The 18,149-nt window shown below is 36.1% G+C and overlaps 1 protein-coding gene across 1 annotated transcript in view; it reads left to right on the forward strand.

Moving 5' to 3' along the window:
- GPATCH2 (G-patch domain containing 2) overlaps positions 1 to 18,149 on the forward strand; it is a 118,995-nt gene that overhangs the window by 67,204 nt on the left and 33,642 nt on the right. Inside the window, exon 6 of the mRNA XM_059841026.1 lies at positions 16,798 to 16,862. Within this exon, the coding sequence (XP_059697009.1) occupies positions 16,798 to 16,862 (65 nt within the window). The remainder of the gene's footprint in view (positions 1 to 16,797; positions 16,863 to 18,149) is intronic.

An 18,149-nucleotide genomic window follows, 5' to 3' on the forward strand; every position in this document is an offset into this window, starting at 1 on the left:
ATATAAAGAATCAAGCAATCATGTCTTTCATTGTTATCTATTGCCATCATTCCCCATGCATTGAGGCTCTCACTATAGCTATTACTATAAAACGTTCCCTAAGTACATAAAGGCTCTAATCGTTAAGATTTTTATTACCAGCCACACATACAGAGCTGCAAATTGCCTTGTTTCAGATTTATTATGTATTACTCTAGAAATTCTATAAAGATCAAAAGAACTGATTACAATGTTGACCTTTGCATTAACTCATCTGAATTTAAATTCAAGTGTTTGATTTGGGAAAATAAGTCCATTTATCATAGGTCTGCTACTGAGGGGATTGTGCAGCCCTGATTGGGAGTGCTGAGACCAAATTTATTTATTTATTGAGCATGGGCTTGAAAATTGTTTGTAGGACAAGAGGAACGAAAGTTTGACCTGCCATTGTGTTGCACCCAGGGAACAATGTGGCAGCTGCCCTTTCCAAATATCTAGCAGTTTGTTTTCGCTGAACAGCAATCAGATATTTATAGTTTAAGTACATTTAACTGCTTCAGAAAAAGGAAGCCAATAAGCCTTTTCTCCACATGAAAGAATTAACTGTTAAATACAAATACTACAGTCTAGCAATGTGGGAGAAGATGTGGCATTCTAGATCTTGGCATTTCCTTTTTCAAGTCCTTTTGAAGTTTGCTGTCCTGGAAATATAAATATTTATGAATGTATATTTTAGAATTGACTTCTCAGCTAGTAGAACGGTGGTAGCTTTATCAATTAATTAATTGTAGCTCATTTAATGTGCATATCTAAATCAGCTGAAAGGCCAGTCCCTTCAGAAAAGTAAATAAGTGAAAGAAATTAGAACTTACAAAGCTGGAAATCATGTATCCACACAGACTCTCTGTAGTAGTGTTCACTTTCTGAAGTGAACTGCTAAATGTGGGGATTTTGTCAAAGAACTGCAACTTACACATTAAAATGTTGGAGTTGGCAGTTTTGTGGGCTTAGTCTGAGGTATTCATGTGTGAGAAACGTAATTTACTACTTAAAGATATATCCCCTCTGGTTTGGAATAAACTTGTTCTATTTTATGTAAACTTAAAGTAATTAAATTTTGATAAAATGCAAGTTCTTACTTGTTTATCAGGTAGTGACAGCAGGTGTACAAACAGGGTGCCATGATGCACGAGGTTGTTTGTAAAACAAGACATTTGTTGTTTTCATGCTTTCATTTATACTGGAAAGCTGATAAATGCACTGATGCCACAGTGATAATGCCAATACGTTTATTACTGTTTTATTTGGGTTTTTTTTAGTTTAATCTTAAGGAAAATATATATTATAATCATTTAACCAGAAAATGCTTTAGTTGAAACTTCGGTATGTCAGGAATATGTTGATTTCCCACCTTTCTCCTCAAACTATTCAGTTAAAAGGAGAGACAAGTGGAGATGAAATAACATTTCTGGTATGAAAAGAGGTGTGTCTTCACATGTGAGCTGTAACACTTTAGACTAAAGTCACTACAGACAGCCAGCGGGAAGGGTAGGTTTGAGAAAATGAAGTTAATATTTGTTACCCTCCTATAATGACACATCCAGATCTGTTTAAGATGCCTAACAAAGTCTACATTAGCAAATTACTGTTCAATTGAGGCATTTTTATTTATGGATCTGAGTCATATGGCTGAGAAATTAAAAACCCTTAGTGGAATTGCATTTTTTATCTATTAGGAACAATGCAGCATTTAAGATATGTATATCATGTGTTAACTAAAAGTGACACTGCTGCATAGGGTTCCTAGGGCTTTCCACTTTCAAGTACTTTAAAGATTACCCACCCTATAATTGTGTTGCTGCATGGCATCTTTAAAACTTCATGTTTTGAGCTTCAGATTTTCACTTCTAAGAGCTGAATTTGAGTGATGATCCAATAATAGATGAGGATTGCTTTAATGTGTGCGAAGGGCTGTAAGTACATCCTGTCCTAACCAGCCTCGAGTTTATGGTTTCTGAAGTCAGCAAACTTTAAAAACAATTGTGAGGGGTATTGTCTCATCTCCAGTGTTTATTCCATTTGAGACACCTAGTGAAAACCTGAGTGCTCTATTAAAATAAATGGCTGCAGCCTTGGGGAAATTAGTGGGGTTTTTGTTTGGGGTTTACTAGGTCTTTTTAGTCTACTGCACTGTGTGTTATCTGCACCATGGTCTGCAGGTTTACATTTTTGTATGTGAGGAAATGTATTCCAAAGTTGAAAGTGCTCCATTGTATTAAGGGTAAGATTTCATTCTGCTCAAAAGTCGGTAGACATTTATTTAATAAGGATTCCTGAAGAACTGTGCAAACTTGAACTTTTAGGAACTTCTTTTCCAGGATTGTTAAACTGGGAGGCAATGGGGAACTAACTTATTTCAAGTGTCCACTTTCTTTACTGAGGCCCTATATTTGTAATAATTTACCTTATTTCATCAGTAGGAATTTTGTAACTCAGCCATAGATCTCTCACAGTATTTTACCTCGTTTAAAAAAATAAGTATCTTTTAATAAAAACCAAAGCCTTTTGAGAGGGTGCAAAAAAGGATGTTTATTTCTGTGTTGATCAGAATCCTAAAGCACTTCTGGGAGAAAATATAGTTCATACAGAGAAGAGTATTCTTTTGTCATGAAGCCATTCATCAGTTGCCTCTGTCAGATGAAGGAGAACACTAAAATGTTTGGCTTTTAAAAGTGGCTCCTTCATTTAAACTGCAGTGATTTCCAAGCATAGTTTGAAAAACACTCTTACTGCAAATATACCTACAGAGTCAAAACAGAATCCCTTGGTCCTCCCCACCCTTGGTCTTTTAAACTGTGAAATGGTAAGCCTGTTGGCATGAGAAAGAAAACATACTCCAATTGCCTGAGGATGTTCTAGAAGGATGTAATGTGTCAGTCTTAACGTAATCAAGGGGTTTTTCCCCTGCTATTTTCTGTTTCTGTGTTTACCATTTGCCTTCAAACTCTAAACCTTGAAGATAGAGTTCTTCCTAAATATTTTTGAATGGCAGAAATAACGCAAATATTCAGGTTTAGCAAACCACAATGCTACAGAATTATTGAATCAGTCCAGAGTACTGCATGGTGTTGTTTATTTATTATGCCTTTCAGTAGATATGTTTTTCACATAGTGAACTACAATCTTACCTAAAGATGAATGAAACCTATTCAAAGAAGTCCAGGGGCATGGAAGAAGCCCACTATAAAGAAGAGGAATTTTTCATCACAGTAAAATGCTGCTTTAATGATGGATCATACAAAATTATAGGAAATAATATCAGAGATTTTAAGGTAGGATAAAAATGGAAAATGTATGCTTGCTAATTTAGCCACAAAATATCTCTTGAATAGTTTTATATGAAAGCTTCTGTAGCTGATAGGCTTTCACTTTGGATCAAAGAAAACAGTAGTACAATCCCCATATCTTATGATAGAAGTAAGTAAGTATTTGGTTAGAGCAGAAGCTTCCAGAGGTGGTCTCTCAGATCTGCAAGTAAAAGCAGGAAATAACTCTGAATTCCTGTAGTAGGCTGAAGGCAAAGACATTTCTGAAAAGGTTTCATGGTAATTGGAATTTACCCTGAACCAGAGATAAACTATTTAGCTGTGTAAGGAGATGAGGCATATATTTTTAATGGTGTCTTTAAAAAGAAAACAGGGGATTTCTTTGCGTACTGAGTTAGGTGAATATGAAATGTTCAGGGTTCAGGATACTTCATCATGTCTGAACCTCATTTGATGGTATGGATGATAAGCTAGGCAAATGATGTATATCTGCATCCCTCAAATTAAGAATTGGAAAGATTCTTTAATTTTTTTTTTCCCTTAAGATTGTTGTGTGTGAATGTTGCTTTTCCAGGAAGGTGCCTTTAACCATGGAACTAATGCCATATTTTTCCCTATCCCACAGAGCAGGCATTCCCTCACTATGCACCATCTTTTGATGGGCAGATGACCTCTAATTTAGTTGTAAGATGTTTGATTCCTTATGAATATGAATGGCTTTGATAACTTTCCAGAATTTTCTGTAAGTTTTCTTTTCTTTTTTCCCGTTCAGTATTTTCCTCAGTCCATGGCTATATGCTGGGAGAACTTGAAAATGTTCCCAAGTACTTCATGGCACTTATGGCACCTTTTCAGTGAACATCTATTTCTTGCCAACTGCATTCCGTTTAATTAATATAACACTGTATTTTTATTGTTTCTAAAATGTCAAAGTTTATTTTGTTTTGTGCTGCTTAAATATTTGTGAGTCATAATGCCAAATTCAAATTACTGGTTCCCTAAATTTTTCTTCTTGGCAGCCTACACAATTTAATGCTATCAGGCATATGATACATACAACAGAGTTTTCTGCCAATATATACAATTTATTGAATGCTACCATCAAATGTAATTTCATAAGAGATTCAGCTGAAGTTGTGGATGTGCCTGGGTTTTTTTTCCCTTGAATTGAGCTGTTTATAAATTCTTCTTAAACTCAGAGTTCTTCTAACTCTTTGTAAATGTTGCAGTTTCCAGTTAGCTTTGTGGAATGCAGTATTTATACAGTTGGTGTCCAGTTAGTGAGTGAATAGGTGAGCTTTGTCTTGACCATTAATTTTGACTTTTTTTTATTTGGAGAAATCTGAGCATCATATCAATAGTTCAGAGCGTATCATGCTTTCTAGTGTTTAGCCTGCCTGCAAACTAAACCAGGCTTACCTTGATTCAGCCTCTATTCTGCTATTTAAACTTTTAGGTGTTTGGTAAGAAATGGAGTAGTCTATCGACATAGTAGTGCTTCATTAGCTAAATTAAAGGTACTGATGCTGAAAGTTGCATTTAGTAAGCAAACATCACAGGTGTGCTTTGGCAGCAAATGAAATGAAAACTTAATAACTCACTGCAAAAATTTTGTACTACAACCAACTTGAATGGCAGGCGGTGGATTCAGCAAGGCTTTGTGTTGGTGCTATTTACTCAGCCATCTTGGGGATGGTAGAGAACATTAATCTGGTTATAATGAACTGATGTCTTTGACCCTTGAACAAAGCAGAGAGATTCAAAGAATTCCTCAAGCACCATTTATAAAGAGATAGTTATTGTTATCTTTAGACAGTATATTAGTTTTTATCTTACTGAAGTTTTCTGTGTAGGTGTTCTTTTCCACATACTGTCATTTTTCATAGTGATATTTGCATGCAAAATTCATTCTGGCTAGTTTTCCTATTCCTTCCCTCCCAAACTAAAATCAAATATATATTCCAGCATCCCATAGGTGAATGCGTATTTTTTTGTACTGATAGGAAAAATACTTCCCCTTGACTGAAAGAGAAGTTTGCATCATGGAGATAATCAGATTATACCATGAATTGTCTATGAAAGCCTCTGGACATGTATAAATTTTAAGCAGCAGGGCTGTCACTCATAAATAGCTGCCGAACACAATGTACTTCCATTTCCCTGTCTTGGATGTTGTTTTGGTGAGTCGTGTCATACTGTTTTACGAGTTGAAAGTTTTAAGGACAATTTGTCTTTATTAGGGACTAAGTTAGCTCAAGGTGTTTCTGTAATAACATGCTCATAAAAACATCAAATGTTGGGGTTTGGTTCAAGATCTTCTCTGTGTAAAGACTCACTCTTTGGTTTCTCTGATTTTTTTTTTTTTTTTTTTTTTTTTATCCCTTAACAATAGAAAATATAATCTCCTAACTTCTCAAGAGCAATTCAGGTTTTCCTAGGTTTTGCTAGGAGTTGCTGATAACCAAAGGCCAGAATTCTATGATGTATGGTGTCTGCCCTGAGGTAGGTAGAAAGGCAGCCCTCTCCAGGACCTGGCAAAATGTGCTTTACAGTTTTGTGTCTGAAAAATAGTGTTGTTCTCTGTGCCCTGCAACACATTAAACATTTGCAACAGAGAGAAGAATGTTCTTTACTTGATCCTCTATATGATCAGGACCCAACAAGCCAGGGACTCCTTTTGTTCTTGTTTCTACAGTGATGCTTTGTAAGTGGAAGATATGGTTTTGGTTGGAAGATATTTCCTGTATGTGGTCAAGAATTTCAGAAGCCTGAGGCAGCTAATGTGTTGTAGAGTTTCCAAAACCTATTTTCATGAATCTGGCCAGAAAAGTAAAATTGATGCTGCCAGAGTCATCAGGGAGAGAGAATTGTCTTTCCCCCATGTAATTTCCAGGAACAGAAGAGCCTGTAAATGAGAACAGTGCCATGATTTCTGTCCTGCAACAAGAGGCAGCTGCTGTCCTCACTCACACAGACACACATCTAGGGAGTACTTAAACTCTGATTTCTGTACATTGTTTGAAATTTTCTGGGAGAGCAAAAGTTTTTCACATACTGAACACAACTTTCTGACAGAAACACTCTAAAACTCCATTTCCTTGACAGCACAAAACCAGCAATGCTGCTTCATCTTGCTGGAGGAGAGGATAGCAAATAGAAGCAGCTCTCTGCTTCTGAAACACAGCCTTCCCTTCCTTTGTGAATTAATGTTTTGGAATAGTTATCACTGTAATGCGTTACAAGTTTAAATTACTATAAGGAACTCAGCTCTCTTAAGATCATACTGTGATGTTTTCCATCATACAGGGCTTGATACTATGCAAAGAGAACTTCAGAGCACTCTTACTGATAAGGAGGGATTTGAGAGTAAGATAACACAATTTAGTCTTCAAATCAAAGTTGATGATGACTTTGCACAATCCGTTCATAAGTTTAGCAGTCAATAGGATAGATCTTTGGGATCTGCATTATGTTAAAAATTAAGTAATGCAGTGCAACCTTATTCAAGTGCTGATATCCTAGGAGGACGCTCCTATTAAACCTAAAAAGAATGAGAGTTTATTTTAAAATGTATGAGTGGAATTCCCACTTTTGATTTCTTTTTTCCTATTAGAACCTCCTTGTTTCCATTTCTTCTATAGTAGAAGTTATGAATATTTATATTTGAAGACAAGGTAATGGAAAAGCTAGAGAATATCTTGCTAAGAAGAATTATATTTATTGTAACATGTTTTAAAATATGTTTTATTTCTGTGTCATTTTTCTTGGGGAGAAAATTTAAAAATATATCTTAAGCCTGAATTTGGCTTGACATTAAAATTGCCCAATGAAAAGTTGATTTCTGATCTTCTGCATGCTTCTCCTGTTCATGTCTACCTGTGTTTACAATCTGAAACGATGGTTATAGTTACATGTTAGAAGTCCAAATGGCAGAAAAAGTGGCAAATACAGAAGGATTTCTAAATTCTGTTCATCATGTAAGCTTGTAGTGTAAAACATTTGTGTACAGATCAGTTCAAAATAATGAGAAATGTCATCTACGTACAACAGTGAAACTGTCCAAGTTTGTGACTGAGGCTCCCCTACAGCCTTTTTCATGTTTTACCACAGTTGTGAGCCCTTCTGGTGAGAATTTCACTTGAAATGAAGAAAAATAGTTTTGTGGGCACTAATTATTTAAATGTCATCTAACTTGAAGGGCAAAAGGTCATGCTTTTATTTTTGCAGTTCAAATGTGTAAATTTCACAACATCTGTTATTGATCAAACTGTATGTATTTTGAAAGGTGTTTTATTCCAAATCTTAGCAAAGTGTAACCTTTTAATCCACAATCTTCTGAACTGCTTTCTTCACATGGGATATTTTTCACACTGCTATCAGCAGTCTCACATGCTCAGTCTTCTTATCATGTTCCTCTCCTGATAATAGTTCAGGTACTGCCTGGTTTTTGTTGTCCAGGCGGTAATACAGCTCATTGGGCGCCCTTTGCAAAAAACAAAAGGTATTAGATTTTTCATGCAAATGAAACTTTAACAGTTCAAGTTTTTTAAACCCATGCAGGACTGTAGGTGTTATGACAGGAAACCATTTGGTGGCTGAGGGGAAGAGAAGAATTATGCTAGCAGATCTGTCAGGGGTTACTAATCCTCTCCTGTTTCCCAGTCAGTGGAAGTATAGTGGTGTGGAAAAGATGGGATCTCACTGTTCTTCTGTTTGATGCAAGTCCTTTTTCTGGAACACTGTGGGCTTCAGTGCAAAATAGGCAGTGAGGCATTCTGTTTAATTGCAGTGATTGGCCATTTGATTTTCATTTCATTAATAAGCTAAAATCTTTTGTCTTTTTTGTAAATAAAAAGGCATTACTTGCAGGCTGCATTCTCACCAGTATTTTTCATCTGTTTTCTGGTGATAGAATCTAACATTAATGCATCTATGTCTAAATATGTTCATGAGTGTATAGATTAATGGAACTTATGTCAGCATGTTTAAAGTGAGTTTTAATGTGTAAGTAGAATGAAAAAACTTTAAAGCAAATTATTTGGCTCAAAGCTCCATTTATATGGTGTATGTTTCAAGCTAATAATCAGGGCTTACTGTGGGTCAGCATGTCATATCCCAGTGGTGTCTAGTGAGATGGAGGGTTATCTTCTATGTCAGCTAGATAACCCTGTGAACAATTTGGAGCAGTGGAGATAATGGGACTGAATTCTGAAATGAGGTGGAACTCTGAGATGGGGCACAGTTCAGAACAGGAGCTGGAAATTTCAGAAAATACAGGCCTGCGTGTGAGCACCATGCGGCTGCTCGTGAAGGCAGTCACCTTTTGGCATCAGAAGTCACTTGTGTTTGACAATAATCCTTGATAACCTGCAATTAAAATGCGGGAGAATGGCTAATCAGGTACATATTCCTAGGAAAAGAAAAGTGAAGTTAAAAAAAACTCTTCCCTGCTACTGACTCTATCTTTATTTTTCTTATTTTCTTTTTTTAATTTTGATACAGACATTGCACAATAATCTAATAAGTGTATTTGCCATGTTTTGGACTGCTTTTCTCCAAGCTGTGTTGTTCATAGTTATTGTGGTTTTTAAAAAAGTTGTAGTTTATTCTCCTTTTCTTCTTCACAAAATATAACTTTTATGAACTTGGAGGAAATTGTAGGTCATCTTTGTGGCAATAGACACACTTTCATCCTTCAGATTTTGAAAATTTTTTTATTACTCTTTATTTTACTGATTTTAATTTTATATATAAGGAAAAGGCCAAATCTGTTTCACATTTATGAAGAGAATGGTTATGTAGTCTCTGGTTTCATATGTCTCAGATGATGCAGCAAGGTTTCTGTTTGTGCATCTAAATCCAACGGTTGATACTGCAATTGAAGTAATCCGCTCTTCATACAAAATATGTAATTTAGATGAACAGATTATACACTACTTGAGTTTCAAATTTGTGTCCACCTTAAGAGTACATCCTGCTGAATTCCATTGTCATTTTGGAAACTGGACTACTGCATGTGTCTATTTGAGCATGTATTGGACAGATTTGGGAGCACTGATATTAAAGGCATTTTTCCCACTGTCTGTTGTATCACTCACCTTGTGTTTGCCATTCATTTTTAGCCCCAGCCTAAGTGAATGATGTAGCACTGATGAGCACATTCCTTCTCTTCCATTTCTCCCCACACTGGATGACCTCAACTGTAACTCAGAGCAGAAGCTTGGTGACTCCTGTAGCCTTTGGTCAGCCAGTAGAGGCCACTCACAGCTTGCAACTGGAACCGGGCGGCTACTTGTACCTGGGGGTTTTGTTGTGTGCTTGGGGTTTGAATCCACCCCCAGCCAGCTCAGGCTGCCATGAACTGGCTTTGTGCAACTGGTACCTGCAAAGGGTTCTGCTAGGAGGAATTCTGCTCAGATACAGAAATGCATTAAATATTGATGGTTTTCTGTTTCCTCTGGTAAGTCCCACGGCAGCAGGAATAAAAATCACCTTCTGTACTTGGAGCAGACTCAAAGCAAATGCTTTGATGGCATCCTTTGTTGTTGGTACAATCTTTACTGTCATTATATTATATTACTTTAACAAAGTAAGGAAATACTGTTACAGAACCCTTTTGGGGGAAGGGAAACGAGGGTCTTGTTTAAATGTTTTTCCTGTTTTTTGCAAATGTAGCCAGCATCTCTCAGATCAAGGCTCATTGCTTAATTGCTGCTCTGTTACTTCCTCCTCCCTATATTACTGTTTGGGCAACTTGATGATAATTTTACAAGGTAAAACATTATTTCAGCATTGTAGAATATTCTTAAGTAATAAGGGTACAGTCCCAACACTACTGAAATCAAAATCCTGTTGATTTAGTGAAGGTATCACCTAAGAATAAGTTTTATGTCTAAACAGACAGCTAGAATATCACCATAAAGATATTAGATTTTATATATATATTTATGCAGCATATAATTGCAGCATTTAATTAGTGGCTCCATTTCCCAAATAAGGTAAATCTGATTGACTTAAGATTAAATTTGTTAAGTACTAGCTATTTACAGAGTACTGAAGTAACAAACTTCTGGCCATTGTTTTGTTTCACAGCTGCCCTGAATATTTCCCCTTTCCTGATACAAAATATCGAAATAATGGTGCTGTCTATTGTGTTTTTGCAGTCAGGAAAATCTTGCATTTGCCTTTTTAGAAGGAGTTTAATTAATTTGAATATAAAACTACAGATTTCTGTTTTATATTTTCTTCTTGAGACTTGTCAGTCCATTTTTTGCAGTGTTGTGAGCTGTTATTGGAGGCATAGTGCCCCACAGTAATATTTCATATTAAATATTAGGAATCTCAGAAGAAACTCTCCCACTGACTTGCTTGCAGATGGGAGACTTACAATTCTCAGTTTGCCATTGCCTGCCCCATAGACCAGTTTTTTCTGTTACTTTCAATATTAGTATTATTTCCTCTAATAGCTCCTCCAGTGTTGCTGTATTACACGCCTAAAGACAGCAGGAATGCACTAATATATATGTATTATTGCAGTGCACCATTAAACTTACTCTGCCTATTCTATAGTGTGTAAAAACTGGTCTGTTTGACAAAGATTTAGGACAAAACATGGTGTGTGATATTTTCTGTTAATGTTTCAATTTAAAACAAACAGAAAGTGTTACACCCAGGCCAGTCTGTTTTCAAAAAAGTACTTTTTTTGTTTTAAACTTACATTTATTTTACTTCAAATTCAGGTTTTGTCTTAAAAGTAGCAGAGAAAAACTGTGAAATAGCAAAAGTTTACAAAGAAATTCAATTCTTTCCTTTTATACATGGGATTTCAATTTCCCATTTTTCTCTGAAGTAGCTGGGTTCAACAGTAGAGTTTTCTTCTTTTAGTCTCTGATATTCTCATGGTATTCCTTACCATCTGTTAATCATTCAGTTGAAAGTTGTATATCAGGAGACAGAGGCAGTTTGATCAGTTGTGTGAAAAGAAACATAGAGAAAACTCTTAACAGTCTGTGAAATCACTGGAGAGATTGGGGTGCTGAGGCATAATCTGTCATGCCAAGAAATTTACTAATTCTTACTTTTTTTTCTTTTTTTAAAATGCCTTAAGAGAAAAACATATGCAGGGAGATGCCTGTTTGCTTTAGGATAAAAATCCATGTCTTTTGACCTATTTTTTCTTTCCCTATCACTTGCATGTATTTTGCAAGCAGAATGGCAATGACCCATTGATTTTTCAACACTGTTAGTAAGAGGTTAATTTTAAAGAAATATGACTAGAGCAGCAAGAAACTGGTATAGAACTATTCTGCCAGTGAGCCGTGTCTTCATGGAGGCTTTGTAGAGTTTGACTGAGCATCACTTAAAGGTAATCTGTACATTAAAGAGATGCTTCTCTGGAATGGTCAGTTTGGGCCCTTCAGCAAGAGTGTGCTTTCAGAGGGAATAACAGTGTAATGGTAATGTCAGGCAAGGATTATGGCAGTGTTCAGTAATGTATACTGTGAAAGCTATTGTTGTTTTCATCATTTTCTATATTACTCCAAGTCAAATGTGCATCTGTATTTTTTAAAGATCTGTTTTAAATCCAGAACTTTGTGTAGTGCATGTACTTTCCAAGGTTCCTAGTGGAGAAGGGGTGAAAAATGAGTAATACTAAATAGGTGCTGAAAATAGTAAGGTATTGCTTTTAATCTGTGCAATAAAATGTGGAGAATAGGTTTTACTCTATTTTTTCCCTTGATATAGTTTGATTTAATTTCCTATAAAGTGACAGTTGCAGATCTGTGAATTATGAATTTGACATTGTCATGCTGTAATTTCCTGCAAAATCCCGTTCTCTGGGATTTGATTTTAGTTGCATTTCATTTTGGAAAACAACTTCTTTGCAGAAAATCCTGCCTGAGAAAATTTGGTTTGCTATGGAACTTTTTAAGCTGTAGTTGATCATAGCAGTTAATTTACAGAGCAGAAAAAGCAACCTGTTCTTTCATTTAGGAAAGCAGCTAGCTTATTTGTGTAATTAGTGTCCAGCAAAATTTTACTGAAATTTTACTGGTTTTACCTGCTATGAATGTGACATATTGTGATGACTAAGCTAGGCTTTCAAGTGAAATACTTTCGTAATTATTTATGTGGCTTTTTAAAGCACATCATAGACTCATTTAGATTAGAAAGGAGTTCTAAGAAAGATGGAGTCCAGCCATAAACCCAGCACTGCCAAGTCCACCAAATCATGGCAAGGAAATAACATCCTGTAAAAAATGAGCTCAGTAGTATCATTTCATTGCCCATGCTATGGAGTGCTTGGCATAAAATCTAATTCAAAATGCAAAAATACCACTTTCAGTGTTTAAAAACTACTTAATCTGCAAGAAACTTACTTTTTGAATAATGGAAAATATATCTGAGGAACAATTATGAATAGGACATATTCTGTGTTTTTTCAAAAAATATTATGCCCTAAAATAAGCATAAATTATGAACAGGGAATGTATTTGCTCACTTGATTGTGTGGTAACATGGGAAAAAATAAGGGACAAGAATGGATGAGCATGCATACTAGGGTTGTTTATATTATTTAAAATATTAAGAAAATATCGAGTCTTGAACACATCCATACTTAGGAGCTTTGTATCTTAGATGTCTTTAAAAAATAATTCATGACTTTTCATGGGCTATTCAGTAAGTGGACATTAAAATTTACTTCAAATTAGAAGTAAGCAGAATTGTTAAGTGACAGTATAACATTTTTGTTGTGCATTAATGTGTTGTGGGTTTTTCTTGGCACATGGTAGTAGCTTTTCTTTAAAGTACAGCTCATGTAAATTGAAATAGCACTTTCATATTTAATTAGGAGATGCATAAATTGATCCACTAAATTAATTCTCTTTTTATTTCTCCAATCTTGGACACCCCTTAGCCTTTTCATATGAAGTAAGTGGTGGTGTTCAAGCACCCTGTGACTGAGCTGTGGGCACTTTGCTCCCTGTCCCTCAGTGGTGTGAGCCCTCACAAGGGGGGATGATCTCGCAGGATCCAGCACTGTTGCAGCCTCCCCTCCTGTGCTGGGTGCAGTTCTGGGCTCCACAGTTGAAGAAGGATGTGAAGAACCTTGAACGTGTCCAGAGGAGAGAACAAGACTGTTGACAGCACTGGAAAGCATGTCCTGTGAGCTGTGGCTGAGGGCTCCAGGCTTGTCTGGATTGGAAGAAAAGGGGACTGAGGGGTGACCTCTTAGAGCTTCCTGAGGAGGGGAAGTATTGATGGCCTAATCCCTTATCCCTAGGACCCAGTGATAAAATGTGTGGGAATGGTGCAGAGCTGCTCCAGGGGAGGTTCAGACTGGACATCAGGAAGCATTTCTTGACCAGTGGTGTGTTCAAACAGTAAAGCAGGATTCTGAGAGATGTGGCTGATGCCCCAAGCTGGTTGGTGTTTTTGGACAATGGCCTTAACAATGCACTCTAAATTGGTTAGCCTTGAATTGGTCAAGATGTTCACTGTAGGTTCCTTCCAGCCAAAATGCTCTATTCTCTATTACTGGCATTTTAAAATGACAGTTGAGGTGCTTAATATTATTTTAGTCAGAGTGAAGTCCTCTGACTTTCTTGTCCTTTTTCTCTTTAATCCCACCATCTTTCCTTACGTCACTTCTGAAGTTTGTCATGTGTAGTATCTTGCAGGAGATGATCAGGTTGGATATTAGGAAAAATTTCCTCACTGATAATGAGGTTAAGAATTAGAGCAAGTTGCCCAGGAAAACAGTGGAATTGCCATCCTGGGAGGTGTTCAAAGAATGAACAAACGTGTCACTTCTTGATACGGCTTAGTGAGCCTGGTGCTACTCAGCTGAAGGTTGGACTTGATGGTCCTGGGGGCCTTTTCCAACTGTGATTTTGGGCAGCAGTAGATGGTGTTGTGTATTCTGAGGCAGAACTCCTTAGTGTTGAATGCTTTTTCTTTTTTCTGTGTCCATTAGTTTAGGTCATAATTTCTCAGGGAAAGAAATCTTTGCAAATCAGGAGTACTTTGTTGCTGAGTTGGAGTACCTGTGTCTCGGAGATTCTGTGAACAGGATGCAGCCATCACCTTGTCAGCTTATTCAAGCAGTGGTGCAAGGACTTGTAGCCAGAAGAGAAGTTTCAAAAATGACCCTGAACTTTATTATTATTGAAGATTTTTTTAACAGTGAGGTAGCAGATGAAGGTGGGCAATGAGATTTGGTTTAGTTTTTTATACCCTCGGTAAGTTTTGCAAACAGGAATTAATTTGCATTAACATATTGGGAATCTTAAGAGTAATTAGCAGGAAGTTTTATGAAAAGGTCTGTATGTGTCTTCCATGTGAGTTTAGTTTTATAAACATTCTGTGGCTCTGAGGTAGCTGAAGCCATCTGGGGTGTGCAGGAGAAACTTGAACACTGTACTTGGTGATCACTTGTAACTGTATTCCAAGCAAGTTCGTATTCTCATATAAATTGGTGGAAAAACCTACTACTGTGGTTTCTGTATTATTTTAAAACTGGCAATTTATCAAGTGAATTTTCTTGAAATTTCCATGCTTATTAAATTTCAGATTATGTATTTTGAGTAAGCTGGAAACTTAAACTTGTTTCCATAAGTATGGCTACAGGTAAACAACCAATTTTAGTCCAGAAAATAGCTTTTGCTTCTGTCAACATGTTGTTTATTTTCTCCCTGAGATAAAAAGTTCAGTTTTCTGATATTTGTACCAAGATAAAGTCCGTAAACAAGATTAATATAGTGTGGAAAAGGTTGTCAGCAGCCCTGGCAAAGGAAATAAGTTGCCTGTACACAGAACATACTGTAAACTGAATAAAAGTGTCAGGTCCACCATGAGATAATGTGATCATGAACCTCTAACAAAGCATGACATAGGCACAGTCTGCTTTTCTTATAGCCACAGTGTAGAAAATGGATTACTATATTCCAGGGATACCCACTGGAATAGCATGAAAACCTCATTTTGAGATTAATGTAGGATATAACTCTCAAGAGCTGAGCTGCATGCTTACCTGTAGTTTTAAAGTAACAGTTTACTTATTAATCTTAAAATTTGGAAATTACATACTAAAATACTGGCTTATATTTCCAGGTATGTCTTTGTGAATGGCCATTTCTCAGTTTTGGTATTAGATGAACTATGACATTGAAACAATAGCATTTGGTCAGTGTTTTATTATCATCCCGTGGCTGTGTAAGGCCTTGATCAGTCTAGTAAAACAGTAAATTCCAAAAGGGAATAAAGCAGTAGGTGCTGCTCTCCTATGTAGCGGTCGTGATTTCCTCTACTGTGATTTGTATGTTTGCATAGATTTTTCAGAGGTAAGGTATTACCAATGCTTTTTTATTCCCCTCAGCCAGAAAAGTGAAAGCACTTTATTGTTTCTCAGTTCAGCCCAGAGTGACATCATTCTTCAGGTCAAAGAAGCAGATTTTGGTCAAATACTTTAATTATGTGGAACTCTGAAATTGTTCAGTGAGCATTCTTTGAAAGTCTTCCAGACTTGGATCTCTGACTGTCCTGCCTTTTCTCTATTACACCAGATTAATAGGGAGGTTTTACTTTAAGAGTTGAGCTCATTGTTCTTATAATAATGAGTGGGCTGCTTTTATCCATGAATCTCCAGCTTATGTACTTTTGGCAAGCCTGAGCCATATAAATGTATTACTAATGAGTTTTTGTGGTCTTCTGTCAAACCTGCAAGAACAGCTGACTTCATTCCCTCCTCTGGTTATCTCCTGACTCTAAAATTATCGCCAAGGAATGGAAAGTTTGCTCCTTCATTCTTTCCATCAGGAATAGTTTGCCTGCTGCTCTACTTCCTTGAGCATGTGTATCATGAGTGTCTCTTATTCTTCTGCTTTTACTTATCTACATATGCAGATGAATTAAGCATTTTGCAAAAATAAAAGCAAAGATGTACTCTTGGGCATTCTGAAGATCACTCTTCAGTTGAGGAAATCACTTATTTCAGGTTACAGTATGTATAAAACACTAGGCAAGGACTACAGTATAGTTTGGTAAAAATAATTTACCTTTGCTTTCTGTCCCGTGTACGCCTGAATTTCAAAATCTTTGCTTTGGGAGGGTTGTTTATTTAATAAATGTATTGCTGTATGAACCATATTGCCTATGATTTTCAAAACATCAAACTTTCCTTTTTTGGAGGTAAAAGTACTTGATGGACTTTACAGAAAAGTAGCTTAGGTTCTTGAAATCTGTAAATGTCTTTATGTCTGACATCCAATCAAAATTCTTCATAAAGAATTTTCCTTAATCTCATATAGCACTTTCTGCATTCGGACTTTACTGAAAAATTGCAGATTTTGCTGAATGCATTTACCATATCTAGTATACTGTCTCTATTTTGTATTTAATGTTTTTGATGTATTTTCTTAATAAGCAGTCATTTTGTGCATATGCTGCCCCATTATTCAAAGACTTCTTTTTTCCGTCATGTTTCCATTAGATAACTCCAGGACCAGGAGGTAGCAGGAAAACAGTTCACTTGTCCCAGGATTCTCTTCACCATGAGTGAGTATCAGTGATGGGAGTTAAGATTTTTTTGTTATCATCAGCTTTACAATAGTACCTCTGCCCCAAAGCCACATTTTACAACTGCACAAACATCTCTTGTGATGAGAGTCTCAGGCCAGTTATGTGATGGTCTTTATTTAATAAGAGTACATACAATCCTTTTTAGTAATTTTTTATGTTTCTTAAGGAAACATGAAGTTCAGTGCTTTGTTAGTATGTTTTTATTAACTTTTTAAGTATCCTTTCCTAAAATACAAACTTGTTTAAGGCTGGATAGCAAAAATGGGATGTATGAAAATACATAGGCATCACATCTTCTAGTCTTTCATATGAGGAAGAAGCTTATCATAATTTTCACAAAAAGATATTAAATTCATTGTTTAAATACCTGTAAATAGGGAGTGTAATTAACTTTGTTTAGTTACTCTAGTGTGTCATTATTGTAAACTCTTATTCTCTTCAGCTGACAACACTTAACAGCATTATTTATTGGTTACATCTTTTGAATACTTTTAGGATTACATTTTCTTTTTTTTTTCAAATCAAAACTCTAAAACACAGACATACATGATGAGGAAATAGTGTATTTGGAGATACATTTGTGTGTTCTAACTGCTACTAAATACATCATCCACAGTTTAAAACAAAACTTGTCAAAGCAGAGATACTACAGACATCAGCTCCTCAGTACCACCTGTTTTACATCACTGATCCACCTTTTTCATCTCATAACTTGATAAAGTGTGTGTAAATTCAAGAGGTTTTGATTTCATAAGTTATTTCTACCATAACTTGTTATTACCAAGTAGTAATTCAGCTGGGAGTTACTTTATGGGCTTTACTTTTGCTTATTTTAAAAGAAGCAAGCAGACAAATTATATTGTAATTAAGGGAATGGGCAAAAAGTTAAAAATTATTGTGATGTATCACTTTCCCATTAAAAAAGGTCTTATTCTAAAGGGTTTTTAATATCTAAATATGAGGTGCATTCCAATTACTTTGAGGTACTTTTTCGCTAGAAATATGCTTTTACTGCTCATTTAGTCTGTAATCAACTGGTTTGGCACAATCTACAAGAGTTTATGTGGAGGATACCCCAATTTGCTGCTTCTCCTTGGGCATTTGCTGTTCACACTGGTCAGAGTCAGGACAAACATCTATGTAGAATTTAAATCTAACCCATTATATTTCTGATTTTCATCAGGCCCTGGACAATTGTGACCTTATTTGTTGTGTCACTTGCAAATGTGATGTTTTTACTTTCCATCCACTACCCCCATCAAA

The sequence above is a fragment of the Haemorhous mexicanus genome, chromosome 3, assembly GCF_027477595.1.
Source record: "Haemorhous mexicanus isolate bHaeMex1 chromosome 3, bHaeMex1.pri, whole genome shotgun sequence".
Lineage (NCBI taxonomy): Eukaryota > Metazoa > Chordata > Aves > Passeriformes > Fringillidae > Haemorhous > Haemorhous mexicanus.